Raw genomic sequence first — 19,667 nt, 5'->3', positions numbered from 1 at the left:
CACTGATGGTATGGGGTTGCATGAGCGCTTGTGGCATGGGCAGCTTGCATGTCTGGAAAGGCACCATTAATGCAGAGAACCATGTTCAGGTTCTAGAACAACATATGCTCCCATCTAGACGTCATCTCTTTCAGGGAACACCCTGCATTTTTCAACACAATAATGCCAGACCACATTCTGCAGCAATCACAACATCATGGCTACGTAGGAGAAAAATCCGGGTACTGAAATGGCCAGCCTGCAGTCCAGATCTTTCACCTATAGAGAACATTTGGCGCATCATAAAGAGGAAGGTGCGACAAAGAAGAACAAAGATGATTGAACAGTTAGAGGCCTGTATTAGACATGAATGGGAGAGCATTCCTATTTCTAAACTTGAGAAACTGGTCTCCTCTGTCCCCAGACGTCTGTTGAGTGTTGTAAGAAGAAGTGGGGATGCCACACAGTGGTAAAAATGGACTTGTCCCAACTTTTTTGTTATTTGTTGACGCCATGAAATTTGGAAACAACAGATTTTTTCCTTAAAATGATACATTCTCTCAGTTTAAACTTTTGATCTGTGATTTGTGTTCTATTCTGAATAAAATATTAGATGTTGGCACCTCCACATCATTGCATTCAGTTTTTATTCACAATTTGTTTAGTGTCCCAACTTTTTTGGAATCCGGTTTGTACTTTTTAAGCATTTTTCAGCTAACTTCAGCTGTTTTCAGATACATTCAAGTTATTTTTTGGTAATTTCTGCTACTTTCAGCCCAATTAACCTCTGCTAATTTAGCTCCTTTCAGCTTGTTTTATTTTTTATTTTGCTAGTCTCAGCTTGTTCTGCTATTTCAGCTCCTTTAGCTGTTTTGTAATAAATTTAGCTTTTTCAGCAAATGTCCACTTTTTTAGCTCATTTTAGCTCCTTCCACTTCCTCCTGGTAGTTTAAACTTCTTTCTGCCTTTTAAGCTACTTTGTAGCTATTTTTTGCTAATTTCCTAATTTTCTCTTTCGGCTTATTTAAATCTAATTTTGCAAATGCATGTTCTTTCTGCTTTCTTCTGCTAACTTAGGCTTGTTCTTCAATTTCAGCTATATTTCAGCTTGTATTTAGCTCATTTCAGCTGTTTTTCAGCAAGTTCTTCAGCAATAAGCATTCACACTGCATTTTTGCAGGAAATGCAATTAATTTCTCTAATTTGTATTAATCTGTATGAAATTTGATTTGACTCTTGACATTGAAGGTTTTTGTAAATAATTTTTATTTATGACAGCAATAAACATACGGGGGTGAATGCTTTTTTAGCCTCTATTATTCTGATGCATTGTGGGATAATGCCTGCATTAATAAGGGTAATGTCATAAAAATTTTAGTGTCGAGTATCAGGAATGTAAACTTATTACATAAAGATCAATAAAACAATAGAAAAAGCAAAGATTGTCCATATAAGCTTTATATTTTACACAAATACAACTAGTGGATTTACTTTAGCACATATGAACAAGTCAGTTTTGTTTTTAAACTCATGCATAAATCTGCATTTATATTTTATACAAACAAGTTTGTAACCACTAATTAAAGCTGTACCTGTATAATATGGTATAGAAGGTCAAACATTTATTTGATTCATAAATATAAAACACTTTCACCTAAATTATTGTTAGCTTTTCTTCAGCTGACTTATATAATGCACATGTAACAGTACAAGAACATTTAAGTTACAAAGCAAAACTGTACAGTATAAAAGTGCAGTTTACCATCAATCAGAGAACCCTGAAAAACTACATAACATTTTTTCTTTCATAGGATTCACTTGCATAAAGAGCATTACCCATGCAGAATGGAAGCCGATTCAAAGCTGTGGTTAAAAAGGCAACATATGTACAGATTTATACATAAAATAATGAAAATGACTACATTCTTACATTATTGAGACTTCAAAACGTAGCAAAACACGAAAAAGCACTAACAATGACCACATGATTTCCATAATTGTTTTATGGAAACAAAACTTATAGTGGCTGTAGATGAGTGGTTAGAGCAGTCGTCCTCCATTGCAAGAATTGGGGGTTCGATTCCACCAGCAGTCACATGCCCGAAGTGTCCCTGGGCAAGACACTGAACCCCTCATTGCCTCCGATGTGTGTCCCATCAGTGTATGAATGTGATAAAGCACTGATTATAGACATAGAGTGCTGTATGAATGGGTAAATGAGGCACAGATTGTAAAGCGCTTTGAGTATCTTGATAAGATAGAAAGGCGCTATATAAGTACAGTCCATTTACCATTTTAAATAAATTCACCATGCACTGTACACATTTCTGCTAGTTTCAACTAATACAAAGTTTCTTGTGAGGTTTTAAGATTTGTTTAATAGCAGCAAACCTTTAGGTTTCTCCTTTACTAATGAGAGTAATGGGCTGTTCGGTTCCAGGCCGGACCATGAACGTCATCCCATACGGGTGTTTGGAATGCGCTCCCCCACTGTGAAAAACAAACATTATGAGTGGACATGCTGACAAGAACATGAGGCGTTTACGAGGATCAAATCTGAGCACTGATTGTCTCACCTGCTGGGCGGTTCCAGCTGCGAACTCTGTTGGTATTTCTTGATCAGTTTACCCTCCAGCTCCTTCATATCCATAGATGCTGGTTTGGTTTTTGTTGGAGGGGGACATTTGATCTGTGTTTTGGCTTTCGGTACAACAGGGACCTTATTGTCCTCTTCTGGTGCTGTGGTGCCCCAGTCATCTGTACTGGAGTCGGCGGTAACCACTGGGGCCATTTTGTGGTCCATTTCTATCATCTTCTTTTGCAAGATGCTAAGAAGAGTGGCTTGATTGGGTGACAGGGTAGCGGGAAGTTGATTGGTAGCTTGTTTGGGTTTTGTCTGAACTTGTGCTTTTGGTTTGACGTCAATGTCAGGAGGTGGGAGTTTTGGAGGTGGAGGGGGTATGTGGTTTGGAAGAGCTGGAGGTGGTAAGTCTATGGCTGGTTTTGGAGCTTTTTTTGCAGGAGGATCAGGTGGACAGATGGATGGGGGTGGCTCAGTTGTCTCAATGAAGTCATCAAACCCTGGTGGTGGAGGAAGCAATGGCACATTCAGCTCCTCGTCCTGCTGTACAGCCTGGTACTGTGAGATGGTCTCTTCTGCACTTTGTTTCTGCTCAGCCAAGTTGTTTACAGTTGGAGACGAAAGTGCTGGACCATTTGATGGCTTCTGAAGCATGGCCTGAGTGGGATTGATGGACTTTTCTGGAGCTTGAATTGTCTTTTCGTGTTCTGCGGGCCAAACAGACTGTGCAGTCTCTTGTAATTTTTCTTGTGAGGGAGTTAAAGATGACGAGGTAGGCTTTGGTACAACAACAAAGGAATTTGGACTCAAATCACTCGGGTAAATGCTTGCACTGGAATGTTCACTCTTGTTGGTGCTGCCTTCTCGGGACACAGAGGCAGTCGTCCTATTTTTGTCTCTTTGTTTAGCTGCTTGTAGGAGAGCCAGTGGGGACGCAGCAGGAGCCTCTCGTGACCCACTGACTTCATTAGCCTTTAAGGTACGTAGCTTACGATCCAACATTGGACTGAAACTGCGGCTTTGACCTGGAGATCCATTAATTTTGAGGGTTTCTGAATTACCATTCTGAACATTCTCCATTTTCTGTAGCTGTGGAGATTGAGGTGGTTTGGTTATTTCCGACTGGGCTGGAGGTGTTTCTGTTTTAGCCTTTTTCTGAAGCTCAGTTTGGGATAATTTAGATTGTTGGGGGGTTTCTAATCGAGACTGTTGGGGGGTTTCTAATCGAGACTGTTGGGGGATTTCTAATCGAGACTGTTGATGGGATTCTAATTGAGACTGTTGGGGGATTTCTAAGTCCTTCTTTGGTTCTTGTGCATCTTTGGGATCTGGTGTAGGTGCTTTAGGAGCTTGAGTAGATTTTCCATCCACAGTGACAAGCACAGGAACAGAGTTACGTGACCCTGATTCTTCCAAGAGTAGCATCTGCTTTGGTCTTGCATCATGATTCTCTTGTGTGCCAAGAAAGGTGGTTTTGGGAGTATCTAAAACCTTTGCCTTGTGTTGGGGGTTGAAGGTGGAGAATGTGGATGTGTGCACAGTGGGAGGAGGTGCTGGGCTCTGTGGTGGGGAGTCATTGAAGATGGAAGAGAATCTAGCGGGCTTTGGAGGTGGTGCTTTGTTAGTCTTGAGTTGTTTTTCTTGAGGAGGTTGTGGTGGGGCAAATTTTGGATGCTCAGGAATGTTTGGTGGTGGTGAACTGACGATGGGTGCAGATGATGCAGAGTCACTGGAGCTGGTTGACAGGGGCTTTGTTGGTGCTGATGATGGAGAATTTACGATGGCTAAACCCTCCTGCTCCACGGACGGTGGCAATTTTGGTGCTGGCTTTGAAGGAGGCGCAGGGGCTGCAAGGCTGTTCAGGTCACCAAAGAAGTCTGGTGGAGGGGGAATAAAATCCACTGGAGGGGGTGGGGGTGCCATTGAAGGAGGAGGAGGAACAAATATTTCATCTTCCACGTGGCCAGATATAATGGATCCATTGGATAATTTATTTCCAGCATCTGTGGAAGACAAGAAAAAAGAAGTAAATTAATGCAAATTTTTGAGACATGTTGTAAAACGTGGAGGGGGAGTAAGAAAATTTAATATAATCATTTTCCTATAAAGGTCTGAAAATCAAGTCCTTTGAGAATGACAATCATTTTTAGAATCGCTAAACCTAAAATGTTCAACTAAATCGCATAGAAACACTCCTATTGTGTAAACATTCTCTAAATCTGATGTGGTAGTTTGGACTTTTTCAGGAGAGTTATTGTGCAACTACCTGGCTAAACATTTACCGGCCCTGCTTTTTCCTTTTATACCTATTCCTGTGATCCATCACCTGAGTCTGTGTAAACTGCACCAGAACAAACCCTGGTCCAACCGAATCTAAATAATCTATTCATTTTCCTGTGTACTTTAACCTTTCGTACATAGTAGGGTTTAGTTAGATACTCACCTGTGCCATTGATTTTTGGACCATTGGTAGACGGGAGGAGAGGGACTTTAGGTGTTGGAACTGCAAACCCTTGGAAACTTTCTGCAATGGACTGTGGGGAAGAAACCAAACACTGTCAGAACTCACTGCCACAAGAAGCAGACATGGTACAAGAAACAACAGGGATGAGATTAGAAACTGTACGCTCTGTTCTATAGAAAAAAAAAAATATTGGCAAGTCTTTCCTCTTGAGGTGAACAAACCAGTTCTTAGCTGTTGCATGTGTTCCTTGAAAAGGGGATGCATAATTGATGTCAACAGGATAAAAGTTTCTGGCAAGGGGGTTTTCTTTGATTTCGGTGTTATGGGAAACGTCTAGTATGGCTGTTCACAAGTGCCTCATTTGCACACTATTTGTATGAAGAGTGGGTGATAATGAAACTATTTATTCCTCAGGGAAGTTAATTAAAATGCAATTGCCTGTGTCTGTGTGAATGTTTGTTAGTCTGTTAACAAAATATCTCATGAACCACTGGGCAGATTTTATTGAAACCTTCGAAGTGATCATTGATTGCACAACAGATTAACCTTTAGAGTTATTTTGATTCAAGATGGAAGTTAAACACAAAAATAGCTATAACTCAGTTAATTTGACCAATACTGATACACGATCTGATGTGGTGTTAGCTAAGAGTCATCCCAAACACATACTCGGAGCACAAATGGATTGCATTAAAACTTTTCCATTAACTATTAGAATCAACTTTGACTGTCTGTTAGCAGAATATGTCATGAATCAGAGTCAATGAAACTCTCAGAAGATAATCATTTGATGCCAATCCGCAACTAATTAACCTAATTCAAGATGGCCACCACTCCACAGTGACCTTAGCAAACATGAAATGGTTATATCTAGGCCTGTCACGATAACAAATTTTGCTGGGCGATTAGTTGTTTCAGAAATTATTGCGATAAGCGATAATATTGTTTTGAAGTTTGGCAATAATTAGTAATTATTGTCAAATTTAAGAAGAAATGTTGATTTGTTTTGGGTGTAGTACCTTTTTTGACCACCGGATCAGTATAAGACTGTTTGAACCAAAGGATGGATAGTGAGGGAGCGAGCAGCGTGTCTCTTTAAGAAAAATGGGAGGACCCTTGACGTGACATGGGCGGTCTCTCTTTCCTGTTTTTCGGTTCTCAAAATGGCGAACACTCGGTGTGGTTTGAGCTCTTTAGCATAGCATTTCTCACACAAAGCTTTTAATAAAAAAAAAAATAAATCAGGAAACAAGTTCCCAGCTTCTTTTTGCAGAAAAAAACTTTTTACACGAAGGCACGGGTTTCAGCTGTGAATTTTGGAGCTTTGACAAGACAAAGGTCAACCTGTTAGCTTAGCTCATAGCTTAGCTTCTCAGCTTAGCTGCTTTTAAAGATCCAAAAACGCAATTTTGAACGGTTAAAACAAATTTAAAAGAGAAAGGGAGGGGTCAGTGAAGAGCACAGGAGTTGAGCCTTTTGTCATCCAGTGTCTTCAGTAGAAAGAGAGAGACACGAAGAAACGATAAAAGCCGATAAATGAAAATGAGATCGATAATTTTCATTTATCATGCGATTAATTCATTTGTTGTTTATTGCAACAGGCCTAGCTATATCTCAATCAATTTTACAGATGCTGAGCTAAAATTTGGTGTATTGGCTCCTGAGAGTCCCACCCAACAAATACTCCAGGTGCTAACAGATCAAGATCATGAGTTAAAACGTCAGCATGCGGTGGGTAATGTCTTTCTTCAGAGAATTCTAGTTTCATTTAACCTGTAAAGCAAAAAAGCATTCAAACAAGCACAGAACAAATCATTTTGCCCTTGTCAGTACAAAAATGCTTGGATTTTGCTTTTGGGTTTGTCGTGATATACTTTAGGCCAAACACCAGACATTCACGTTCTTTAGTTATGAGGAAGATTTGATGAATCAGAGGATACACCTAACTTTCATGGCACTGTTGTTCTTAAAATGGGCCTGGCTTCAGATACCTGTGTTTGTGTCTGTGGGTGAATGTGAGGGAGGTGGGGACAAGAAACTAGCAGAGAGGAGTGCTGTTCGCTTCACGGAACCAACGCCACCAAAAGCAAACACAGACGGTGTTGACACAACAAACACTTTCAAGATATAAAAGTCGAAATCATTCCAGCGTCGCTCGACATGGTTTCATATCTGCGACTTTCGGTGCGCGTTTGATGCATCTCTACATGTTAATAATCTCATGTAATGAAGTTTAATACATTTTGTTAATTAGCTGGATTGTTATCCAAATATATGAGTTGTTGAACTAGTAATTTACAGGGAATAATTCATGTTTCTATGTAATGGGGATATCCCCGTGCTTTATAAACAAGATTCCAACACATTAAACATAATTTGTTTATTCCACCATTTATGCAAATCCACCCAACAATCCCGCTCCTCAAAACTAAAAAGCGCTGACAGTCTGTGCGAAACCACCTGAATGACGTCTTGTTTGCGAACACTTTTGCTGACACTTTGAAAGTGATAAACCCTGCATGGCAGTGTGAGGGTGTGACACCAGAGGCGGTGCACGATCCAGTTTGATTCTGTCTGCTCGTTCTCAGCACCATGACTCACTTTCAGCTGTCGTAGCGCTGCGAGGCGTCCTGCCCGTGTGCTGCTGGGTGTGCCACAAAACACTCCCTAACTATGAGGCGAGGTGTGTGAACCGGAGCGCAGATGAGCTGTTCATTTGCTCCATGATGAGATAATAGGCGGCTGTCAGTCAAACAGACTACCAAAGCGGACATAAATTAAAATGGATCTTTTCCAAACTACAAAAAATATATATATATATGTACATGTGTGACTTTGCATTGAGCCAGTGTTGCAACACCTCATGCTGGGAATATCTAAAGTTGATAAACACAAAAAACGCATTGTAGATGCACAATATTAGGATATTACTGCAGTGTTTTAGTTAAATATAGGGTATGTGTAGGTATTTAGAGACCATCTGATTGGTCAAATCCATTATTGACATAATTTATATCTCCAGTTTATTGCAATCCTTTGCTTTACTGATTTTGCATCATATGATATTGTAATTTTGATATATTGTTTAACCCTAAATTGCAATTAAAAAGCATAAAATAACTCAGAATATTTGAAGTTGCACCGTAAAGATTTCTAACTAGAAGCTATTTATGGGCAAAACTAGTTTAATTATGCAAACAAAATTCAGTCAGGTCATCTGGACGGTTTCTTTTTTGTTGTTGTTGTTGAGATGTTTCGTCCTTCATCCCAAGGACTTCATCAGTCCAAGGAGCCACAACAAACTCAGTCCCACAAGCAACACACTCCCATAGTGGGCCAAAGGACTGACAAAGTCCTTTGGATGAAGGATGAAACGTTTCAACAACAACAACAAAAAAGAAACCATCCAGATGACCTGACTGAACTTTGTTGGATTTTTTTACCTGGATTACTGAGCATGAACTTTGATAGTTTAATTATGAACATGTTGAACTTAAAACATGTTTTATAGCTGTGTAAATAGGATAAAAAGTACAAGATTTAAAATGATTCGTTACAGGGCAATTTGTGTCTTATTTAATTTGTGTAACTTTTATTTTACCATTTCTAAATGTATGTTTATTTTAAGCTTTGGCTCTATTGGCCTTCAGTGTCTGTTGACCTGCAGAGTGGTTTTTATAAAGCAACATTATCTTTACCGAGAACTGATTGCTCAAATTCTGTTTCTTTCCAAGAAAAGTGCTATTCTTAGTTCTGTAAGTAAGTAAGTCTGCAGGTCTGCTGAAAGACTCTCACTGAACAGTTGAGCAAAGTTGGAGAGAAACGTCTAAACCACTGAAAATGTATTTACATCTGGAGTGATGAGGCTTCAAATGGACTAACTCTTCAATTTAAGGTTTAAAAGACAACTTTAGTATTTTAGGTTATTGATGCAATAATAAAATGAACAGAAAAGTCATGTCAATAATGGAGCGTCAGTAAATACTCACAGTGTGATGCTTGACTGTGGGTCTGGCCCGCACGTTGGCCGTCCCAGATTCAGAGATCTTGGTTGAATCCAGCACCAACTCCACATTTTCTGATTTGTACACAAACATAGTACTTGTTAGCATGCCTCTGTTTATGGAAAAAATACTGACGTAAAGTACTGTGCAAAAGTTTTGAATCAACCCCTGCTTTTCTTAAATAGTTTTCACTCCAACTGACTTTCTTTAAAACTTTTCAAATGGTCTGACAAAGTTTTTTTCTTTGAATTTGGCCCCCTTTTCACTTGTTTTCAGTTCTTTTACCTGGCAGCAACAATACATTGTACAGTGTGTTCTAAAAAATGAGGAAAAAGTACATACGGAGGACAAACGGCAAAACTTCAGGTGTTACAAATCGATCTATACCACATGAAAACGGCTCATTTTTGGCATTTTTTCATAGCTTCAACTAAAGAATGAGAACAAACCGTGCTTTTGTGACAATGATGGTAAGTGCCTGAAGACCCAAAGTGAAAACACAACACTTAAGTGACCTAAGAAACAAATTACAACATTCCTCTGAAAATGGTCATGTACTGGAAGGAAAATTAGTTTAAAAGGAGTAAAAATAGACCAAGTCTCCTCCCAAAAAACTGAAAAATCTTTAGAAAATCTTTTGATAAAGACATCTTTAAAAGAGCAAAAGGTCTGGCTGCTTGAAAGCAAAATATGAAGACGGGGATGTCTCAGCATAGAGTTATTTTAGATTATATCTATAGATTGTATTTATATGTTAGATCATATTAACGTATGGAAAAATGTCCCAAAAGGGACATTTTAGAGGTCGTCCGTCAACCTCATGATGACGTGAAATGATTTGTTGCTGACAACAAAATAGCAACGCACAGTTGAAGCAGTGGCAGTAATTACACTCGAGCGCCGTCATGAAGGGAGAGTTCAGTCATGGTTACAGCAGCACAACATATAGAAAACTTAAGCCATTAACGGTTATCCAGTGTTCAGACAGTTTATCTAAGGTGAAACTGAATTAGTATCGACGATGCCGTTGAAATAGATTTAACTGCCTGGTTTTTTTTTTTTTACTTGTCCTTGCAAGACTTGTTTGCACAGCAGAAACTAAAGCAGCTAAAGCTCTGAGTCATGGCTGCTTCAAAGAGCACTGAGGCACAAACACAAATCTCAACGTCAGATGAAGCAGCTCAGACAACGTGATCTAAAGATGGAAGCCATTTTGCTTTTAACAAACGATGGAACCGGAAGTTGATTGGAGAAAGAAAAATCTTGGAAACAAGTTCTCTTGCGGTTAATTCCTGCGTCTGTCAGGCCGTTGGTCTAACAATTAGACCGATGACAGATACTCGTCACTAAGAGGCATTTAGTCTGTTTATTCCTCCAGCTATTGATTTTCTTGCATTTTGAAACAACAAATTAGGGGACGTCATTCAAGGATGTGGGAACGAGGCTCGAATGGAAATATGGCGGTTTTAAACCAGTCTAACCAAATGATTAGTTTTCCTTTTGTGCCTTGTCCTGATTTAAATAGACAAATGTTCTCTCTCATGTTTCACCTTTGCTCAGCCTTGACTCCTATAGGTTTCCTGTTCTTACTGATCGCATTAAACCAAAGATTCACAGAGTGGGGAAAACTTGTTGGTAAACTTTTATCTAAATCAAGAAGTCTGTCTTGGATTCAAGTGGGCGCGATATTAATGGAGCTTTATTTTTATTGGTTATGAATGCTTCTTTGCATGCAGCTGATGAATATCTGTGACAAACAGCAGTCAATGATGCAAGATTATTTCAGCTGTTTCCTCAAAAGACTGAGATTACAAGAAGTGTTCATGTGCAAAAATTTGGTTTAAGATTATGGCTTGAACTGATGGTTTCTAAACTTTAAATATTCTGGTTCATCAAAGGTTTTAGAGCTGTCCTGGTCTCAAAAAATAACAATAATCATTCTTAAATAAGGTACACAGGTTTTCTCAGGTGGATAGGAGTTGTGAAAGTGCAGTTAACTGGAACAGTGGAGGTCAAATTAGGCTTTTAAAAGGTCGGCTCAAGTTTTTAAAGTAAGTGGTCGCACAGTGGTTAGGAAGCAAAATGGCCATGCTTTCTTGGTTGCAAATGTCCTTTGGCGGACTCTGCAGAGGTTTCTGCCGTGCACACACATTCAGACAATTACCTTCAACAAAAACTTCTAAGATCAACCCTCCTGTCCTCCCTGAAAAATTTAACCATGTTAAACACATTTTAGAAACCGGTTCAGTGGTCTGATGCCATTACAGTAAACCTCTTTTGGTTACAAGAGAAAAGGCAAACAAGGCTCCAAACACAACAGTGGCTGAATCATAGTTTGGGCTTGTGTTGTAGCATTTCCCTGGTGGAGGGAGTATTATTTAATTTAACACCAACGAATCTTTGGTGCATCGTAAAAGGCAGATGGAGGTTTCTACAGCTGAAAAAGAAACCCAAACACTCTGCAGAACCTCCAAGGGGTTGACCTCAAGAGAAAGACTTCATATTACAGTCCTCGCACGCCAACTACCATATTTTTCGGATTATAAGGCGCACTTAAAATCCTTTAATTTTCTCAAAAATCGACAGTGAGCCTTATAATCCGGTGCACTTTATGTATTAATTCTGGTTGTGCTCACTGACCTCGAACCAGTTTTATGTGGTACACGGCGCTCAAAAATCTGTCAAAATGTTTTAGTTTCGCTTAATGCACCTTATAATCCAATGTGCCTTAAAGTCCGAAAAATACAGTATATAAGAACTTTGTGGATGGAAAAACACCTTAAAATAAAATTAACACGATCTGATCTAAAAAATACTTTTAAAAAGGTGTCTTTGCCAAGGGGTGTGTTACTAAAACCTGACCACAGAGTGTGCCCAAACTGTTTATTCCTTCTTCTGTTTGTTAAAATCTGAGTGAGATGCTAATAAAAATATGTACTCCTGTCAAAAATGGGGGGAACATCTGCTGGAAATGTGCTTATTTTCATAATGTTCATAGCAACCAAGCGTTTCAATGTTATTAAATTTTGCATTTTTATCAACTGCTATCAAAAGCAAATATGGACAATCATGTCTTATTTGTGTCCAAAATATTACAAAATTATCTCATGTACCACTGGACAACTTTTAATTAAACTCTTAAAAAGTAACCTCTCAATGAACATAACATTTGGTGTCCAATTCAAGATGGCTGACACACAAAAAAATGACAATAACTCAGTTCGTTTTACCAATATTTAGCTAAAATGTATGTGGTAATAGCTGAGAGTGATTCACAACGCATCCTCTGAGCACTGTTGCATCAGACTGAGCATATAAAATGATCTTTGTCTAAAACGTTGGCATGAAAGGTGGTGAGTGATAAACATCCCATTAAAGAGCCTTTAGTTGTGAAAGGATATGTTTCAGTCTTCTATCGTTGGGTTATTAACACACGTTTAAACTGATTTCCATAGAGTTTTGCATAATAATACCTTGAATTTTGCCTTTCTGACCTGAGCTGTGTCAATATTCAAAGTTAAAAGTCTGTGTGTGATGCAAACCCAATAAACATCTGATTTAGGCTTGAAAATTAAATTGTTAAACTAGACATAATCTTTTATATATTTAGATTAATATAATTATCTGCAAACGAGCAGGACGGTTTGAAGCATCAAGGTCAACTGGATTTCCCATGGAGGGATTTGAACGTTTAAAAAACATGTTTTTCGTGAATTATTATATATTTCTCTCAAAATCATCTACTTCAACCTGTTTGATATGACACGTCATGAAGTAAAAATAAAAAAAAATATTCATTAGTGCTGAATTGTAGCATGTTTGTGAAAGAGAATTGAAGAGCAGCAGGGTTTGACAGTGTTGTTCGTGTCAACATCAAGTCCAAAGGTTGATGTAATCTAAGTACAGACAGCTGCTCTTCCCTGACAACAACTCACCCATGTCCTGGATCTTAAGTTTGGTGTCGAACAGAGACTGGTTCTTCCGACTCTGAAAATTCAGCAGCCCTTTCTTCATTGTTTGGCTTTTCTGTGAACAATCAGTCACTGTTTCATGTTGATCAGCAGGTAAATCCCAGGTAAAAACTGCAGACCGAGTGTGAACTTTTTTTCTAGATAGAGTTTTAAAAAAAAAAAGTCTCAACCCCCGCCCATTGTCCCTTCACTGCACCTCCCTCCTGCAGGTGAGGCCTCCTTTTCAGCCACATTCCTGTGCAGATTTTCCAGAGTGAAGCGCTGACGAAGCTTCACTGTACTGCAACGCTTTGATCAACCTGAAACGTTCAAATATGCACTTCAGAGCTGGTTTGACAGAGCTGGTGTGGCTGTGGCTAGAAGGCGTCAAACCGAGTTAATTAACACACATGTTCAAGAACACAGGGTTCCTTTGTTTGACATAATCACAAAGTCGACAACATGTTCTCACTGAAGGTCAGTGTTTTAAATAACAAGAAAAAAAAAACATGCACATTTTTGTTGTTAGCTTCATAAACGTGAAATAAAACAGCCAATAAAAAACTATTAAAATATAACGATTTATCTGGCTACACGTGACATCAAGCACATTAAACTGAAGTAGCATTATTTGAGATGCAGTCACCTTCTCCAAATTATAGTTATTTGAATCTATCCACTCTACTGAGCAATCGTGCAAATGAGACTGAGTCTGAGTACTATGACCAACATTTTTATTTAAATCGGAACAGATTTGTTGTTTATTTTTCAATTTACCCTTTTAATAAAATGTTTTTATAACACAGCTACTGTTACATTTAGATTTTGATTGTATGGTAATGTAAATAACGAAAAACTTCACCTTAACAGAAGAAGACAAAGGAGATGATTGTGGACTTCAGAAGGAATAAACACACCTACACCCCACTGAACATAAGAGGATCTGTGGTGGAAGTGGTCTCCAGCTACAAGTACTTGGGTGTACACATGAACAACAACCTCAGCTGGAGCAACAACACCACCAGCCTGATCAAGAAAGCTCATCAGAGACTCTACTTCCTCAGGCGGCTGAGACGAGCTGGTCTGGGAAGGAAAGCTCAGTCCTCACCTCCTTCTACAGGTGTGCAGTGGAGAGCATCCTGTGTGGCATGGAGGCTGCACAGCTGCAGAAAGAAAAGCTCTGCAGAGAGTGGTGAAGGCTGCACAGAAGTCTGTCAGAGTCAGCCTCCCCACCATCACAGACATCTACACCTCCAGATGCAGGAAGAGGGCCACCTGCATCATGAAGGACCCCACTCACCCAGCACACACACTTTTTGTCCCACTCCCCTCAGGAAGGAGGTTGAGGAGCATTAAGTTTAGAACCACTAGACTGAGGAACAGCTTCTACCCTGAGGCTGTTAGACTCATGAATCTCTAACCAGGATAATCAATGTGAAAAAAATAACATCATGTTGCTGCTGATCTGTTTCATGTTGATGTGTTCATGTGTGTTCATCTGCTCACACAGACTCATGCTCATGTTTGTGCTGTTGGTCGACGTAATATTTTTATGCTATTAGTATATTTTAATTTATGTTTTTCTTAGTTCACATCTTAGATGCTATCATTGTTTTTCTTGTACATTTTATTGTTGGATGTAACTGGGACCGTGTGTACATAATTTCACTCCACCACATGTGCCATATGTGATGCGAATGGCAATAGAGAATCTCTGACTCTGACTAACATGTCTTAAAGTAACGATGAATTTCATCGGCACAGAAAGTGTTGATCCAAATAGAAAATTGTCTTTTGAAATTTTTGAGTAAAGCAAGAACTGAAAGGGGGGGAGGCAAAAGCACAGCCCTGGGGTTCTCCCAAACTACTGTTTGTCCTTGTTCAACAAGACTGGATTTGCAAAAAAACTGAATTGTTAAAAATCTAAAATAAATAAAGACAACATTCCTCGCGGGAACTTGCTTCTGTTAGTGATTGTGCTATGTGTTATGAATGAGTCTCAGCCACTACCACACCAAATGTTCACTAAATACATTAAAAAATGATTAAGTTAAAATTACTTTTATATTGGGTAAGGTAGTCATTTTGAATCGGGCTGCCTAAGTTATTCAGGGGCAGACGTTAATCCAATTATTATTCTCTGAAAGTTTCAATAAAATCTGTTCAGTGATACATAGATAATCCACTTGCTGATGACATTACAATTATAAAAAGTATTACTTTTTGATTCTATAAACCTTGCCTACAGAAGTGCATAATGAAGTATTTCAGTGTCGTCTAAATGCATGCTTTGAATAACACTAAAACAAAACACACGACCACAGCTGCTCAAGTGTCCATGCTGTTCAAAGAACCAGCCAATGTTTCCTTTTAGTTACAGTACACCTGAACCTCGCTGTCCTGGAGACAAAACACACCTGTCCATCCTGTTACGCTCTTTCGTGGGAATGCATCATGCTGGTAGGAATAAAATGCAAAGAATGTAGTAGCAAGAATCTTTACTGTTTAACCTGCTTGACTGCATAAGATACTGTACACACAAGCCGTTGCTAATGGTTATGCTTTTAAAAAAATCTTATTACTTCATTATTTTCTGTCGGGGAACATATTTCTTTGACTTTCAATTTACGCATAAACTAATAAAGACATTTCACACAGTTGATAAAAGTTTTACCATGTTTTACTTGAACACTGGAGTCATAAATCAGTGACTTCTCTTTTCCTTCCATTTGTTGTGATAGTGGAGATCCTGATCGGTTTACTGTCAAAACTAAAACACCTCCATGGAGACCAAGTCTAACTGCAAGTTTTAATTTGTTTTTTATTGTCATTTTTACGTTTTTCACAAGCTTGTTACCATCCACGATCCATCCATCGTTCATCCATCCATCCATTATCTTCTTGTTCTGAAGTCAGGTCTTGGTGGCAGCAGCTTGAGCAGGAGGTCCAGACATCTCTTTCCACAGCCACCTTTTCCAGCTCTTCTGGGAGGACCCCAAGGCGTTACCAGGCCACCCGAGAGACATATTCTTTCCAGTGTGTCCTGGGTCTTCCCCAGGGTCTCCTCCCAGCCAGACATGCCCAAAGCACCTCCCGAGGGAGGCGCCCAGGGAGCATCCTTAGATACCCGAACCACCTCAACTGGCTTATTTCGATGTGGAGGAGCAGTTCTACTTTGAGTGTCTCCCAGATAACTGAACTTCTCACCCTATCTCTAAGGGAGAGGCCAGCTACCTTGCGGAGGAAACTCATTTTAACCACCTGTATAGGCAACCCCATTCTTTCGATCACTGCCCAAAGTTTGTGACCATAGTTGAGGGTAGGAACGTAGACCGACCGGTCAACAGAGAGCTTTGCCTTACAGCTCAGCTCCTTCTTCACCACAACGGATCGGCACAGGGTCCGCAATACTGCCGCCGTTGCACCAATCCGTCTGTCAATCTCACGCTCCATTCTTCCTTCGTTCGTGAACAAAACCCCAAGATACTGAAACTCCTCCACTGGAGGCAGAACCTCACCCTTGACCTGAAGAGAGCAATCCACCCTTTTCCAACTGAGGACCATGGCCTCAGATTTGGAGGTGCTGATTCTCATTCCAGCCGCTTTACACTCGGCTGCGAATCACTCCAGTGAGACGATGACGCCACCAGGACCACATCATCTGCAAAGGGCAGAGATGGAATCCTGAGGCCAACCAACTGGAAACCCTCCACCCCCTAGCTGCACTGAGAAATTCTGTCCATAAAAGTTATGAACAGAATTGGTGACAACGGGCAGCCCTGGCAGAGTCCAGCTCCCACCCTGAGGGGTCCGACTTACTACCGGCAATGCGAACCAAACTCTCACGCCGCTTGTATAGAGACTGAACAGCCTGTAACAACGGGCCACCATTACCATACTCGTCACGAAGCACCCCCCACGGTGTACCTCAAGGAACATGGTCGAAAGCCTTTACAAAGTCCACAAAGCATGATGGGCAAAGCTTGTTACAGTGAATTCAAACATTTCTGTTCAAAATTTGGTCTAATAGATCTAGTAGAGTGCTGTATGAATGGGTCAATGAGGGCACAGATTGTAGTGTAAAGTGCTTTGAGTATCTTGATAAGATACAAATGCGCTATAGTACAGTCTATTTACTATATATAAATGTTTCATTTCCAAATAATTAAAGCAGAAGATATAAAGCTAAATAAATGAGACTAAAACTACAAATGTAAAGAATGCAATACATTGATACAAAAGGTCATTAGAAACATTTAAAGGACTGCATTTGTCTTATACACTCCTCCATTTTCACTGTAGCTGATTTCTGATATTTAAGTCTTGTAAGACAAGCCACGTTCTTATCAGCGTTGGTTCCCGTTCTTAATTCAGCATGTTCCAACATAAACTAATACTATATAAAGAGAATAATACAGAACAAGGTGGGAAATTAAAAAACAGCCCTCTCGTGTAAATGGTGTGACGTGTCAGTATCGAACTGAAATGCAGAGAAATGACTCAAACAGAAAATGAAACTTTTGCATTCTCGGTTTGTTTTCTGCAGAAAGGATTTTTTCAGGTGGAAGTTTTGTAACAAAATGGTTTTAAAAAAGGCGAATGTGCTAGAAGTTTCTCAAAGTCTAAACTTTTAATGTGTTCATAGAGATTGCGCTGGATTTTTGTTTGAATGAAATGAAGCTTGGTGACAAAATTTCTGCAAATGAAAAATGTAAAAAGAACTCGGTTTAAAAGGGAGGTGGAGGAGGAGGTTGTCAAAAGATTTCTGTGGTATTAAAAACACACACAAAAAAAACCTTCAGGAATATATGTTAAGCGGCAGAAATAATAAAAATGCCAACACTTCTTTCTGCATTTCCTTCTTCAGGGGTCTCCACAGCGAGTCATCCTCCTCCATCTCACTCTGTCCTCTGCAGCCTCTGTCCTCACTCCAACTGCCCCCATGTCCTCTCTAACTGCATCCAGATATCTCCGCTTTGTCTTTTTCCTGGCAGCTGCATTTCTAACATCCTTCTACCAATATTGTCCCTCCTCTGGACATGTCCAAACCATCTCAGTCTGGTCTCTCTAACTTTATCTCCTAGTTGTTCAACCTGTGCTGTACCTCTGATGATCTCATTCCTAATCTTATCCATCCTTGTTACTCCTAAGGAGAACCTCATCTTCATTTCTACCACTTCCAGTTCTTTCTCGTGTCTTTTTGTCAGTTCCACTGTCTCCAGTCCATACAACATAACTGGTCTCACCACTGTCTTGTAAACTTTCCTTTGACCTTTGCTGACACTCTTTTGTCCCAAATCACTCTTGAAACTTTTCTCCATCCACTCCATCCTGCCTGGACTCTCTTCTTCACCTCTTTACTACACTCCCCATTTTCCTGGACAGTGGACCCCAAGTACTTGAAGTCCTGCACCTTTGTGACCTCTGCTCCTTGTAGCCTCAATGTTCCACCAGCCTCCCTCTCATTCACACACATGAACTCTGTCTTACTACGTCTGACTTTCATTCCTCTTTCAAGTGTGTACTTCCACCTCTCCAAGTTTTCTTCCACCTGTTCTCTGTTCTCACCACAGATCACAATGTCATCTGCAAACATCATAGTCCACGAGGATTCCTGCCTGACCTCATTTGTTAGTCGGTCCATCAACAGAGCAAACAAGAAGGGGCTCAGAGCAGATCCTTGATGCACTCCCACCTCCACATTGAAGCTATCTGTCACTCCTACAGCACATCTCACCACTGTCCTGCTGTCCTTATACATGTCCTGTACCAGTCTAACATACTTCTCTGTCACTCCTGATTTCCTCATACAACACCACACCTCCTCCCTCAGCACTCTGTCATATGCTTTTTCTAAATCCACAGAGACACAATGAAGTTCTTTCTGACCTTCTCTGTGCTTCTCCATCAATATCCTCGAAGTAAAAATGGCATCTGTGGTGCTCTTTCTTGGTATGAAACCATACTGCTGCTCACAGATAGTCACCTCTCATCTAAGTCTATCTTCCACAACTTTCTCCCCAATCTTCATTGTGTGACTCAATCAACTTAATTCCCCTGTAGTTGCTACAACTCTGTACATCACCTTTGTTCTTAAAACTGGGAACCAGTACACTTCTTCTCCATTCCTCAGGCATTTGCTCACCCTCAAATATGCCATTGCATATTTGAGTCAACAACCTTACTGCCATCTTTCCAAGACAAGAGATAAAAACGCCAACACCAATTAGTTTATTTCAATAAACAAGTCTGAGTGTTATTATTACATGACTTAAATTCACATTTAATAGATGGGCAACACATTTAATGTTTGCATGTTTTAGAGTAAGTAGAGTTTTAAAAGTAAGCTCTGACTGGGTCATCTAGTGTGCAGCAGTAGAAGAGCACAGCTGAGGCTCTGATGGTGATAAAGGTGCATGTACACTTTTCTTAGGGATGACCCTCTGCCGCCATCTGCTGCCAAATATATCAGAAATGTCAAATGTCAGGTATTACCAAAATATTTTTAGGGCCAGTTTAAAAAGAACTGATCATTGTTTATTAGTAAAAGACTGCGTCACAACCGATGCGATAGTTATTTTTCTGCTCAGCAGAGTGAAAGCTGATTTATTTCCCGCGTAAAATATTAATCTAACTTGGGCCGATTTTTTAGACAAAGTCAAACGTCAAAACTTCTAATGTTCTGATAA

General features: G+C 39.8%; 1 protein-coding gene across 2 annotated transcripts; it reads right to left on the bottom strand.

Annotated features, from left to right (window-relative positions):
- Nucleotides 1-2,162: 2,162 nt before the first annotated feature.
- LOC119412517 (uncharacterized protein C6orf132 homolog) lies at nt 2,163-13,117 on the bottom strand. Of its 2 annotated transcripts, XM_037679536.1 has the most exons (6): nt 12,964-13,117; nt 9,014-9,102; nt 5,004-5,094; nt 2,556-4,563; nt 2,371-2,469; nt 2,163-2,179 (listed from the first exon to the last, which is right to left on the bottom strand). In XM_037679536.1, exons 1-5 carry the CDS (start codon nt 13,040-13,042, stop codon nt 2,373-2,375), a joined length of 2,364 nt encoding a protein of 787 aa, XP_037535464.1. In that variant the 5' UTR covers nt 13,043-13,117; the 3' UTR covers nt 2,163-2,179; nt 2,371-2,372. The 2 variants fall into 2 exon arrangements, with proteins under 2 accessions (XP_037535464.1, XP_037535463.1); XM_037679535.1 differs by lacking the exon at nt 2,163-2,179 and having other exon boundaries at nt 2,308-2,469.
- Nucleotides 13,118-19,667: the final 6,550 nt, after the last annotated feature.

Source organism: Nematolebias whitei, chromosome 7, assembly GCF_014905685.2.
Source record: "Nematolebias whitei isolate Nwh7 chromosome 7, NemWhi1, whole genome shotgun sequence".
Classification (NCBI taxonomy): Eukaryota; Metazoa; Chordata; class Actinopteri; order Cyprinodontiformes; family Rivulidae; genus Nematolebias; species Nematolebias whitei.
The sequence above is the reverse complement of the archived record's forward strand: the minus strand, read 5'-3'. Positions and strand labels throughout refer to the sequence as shown.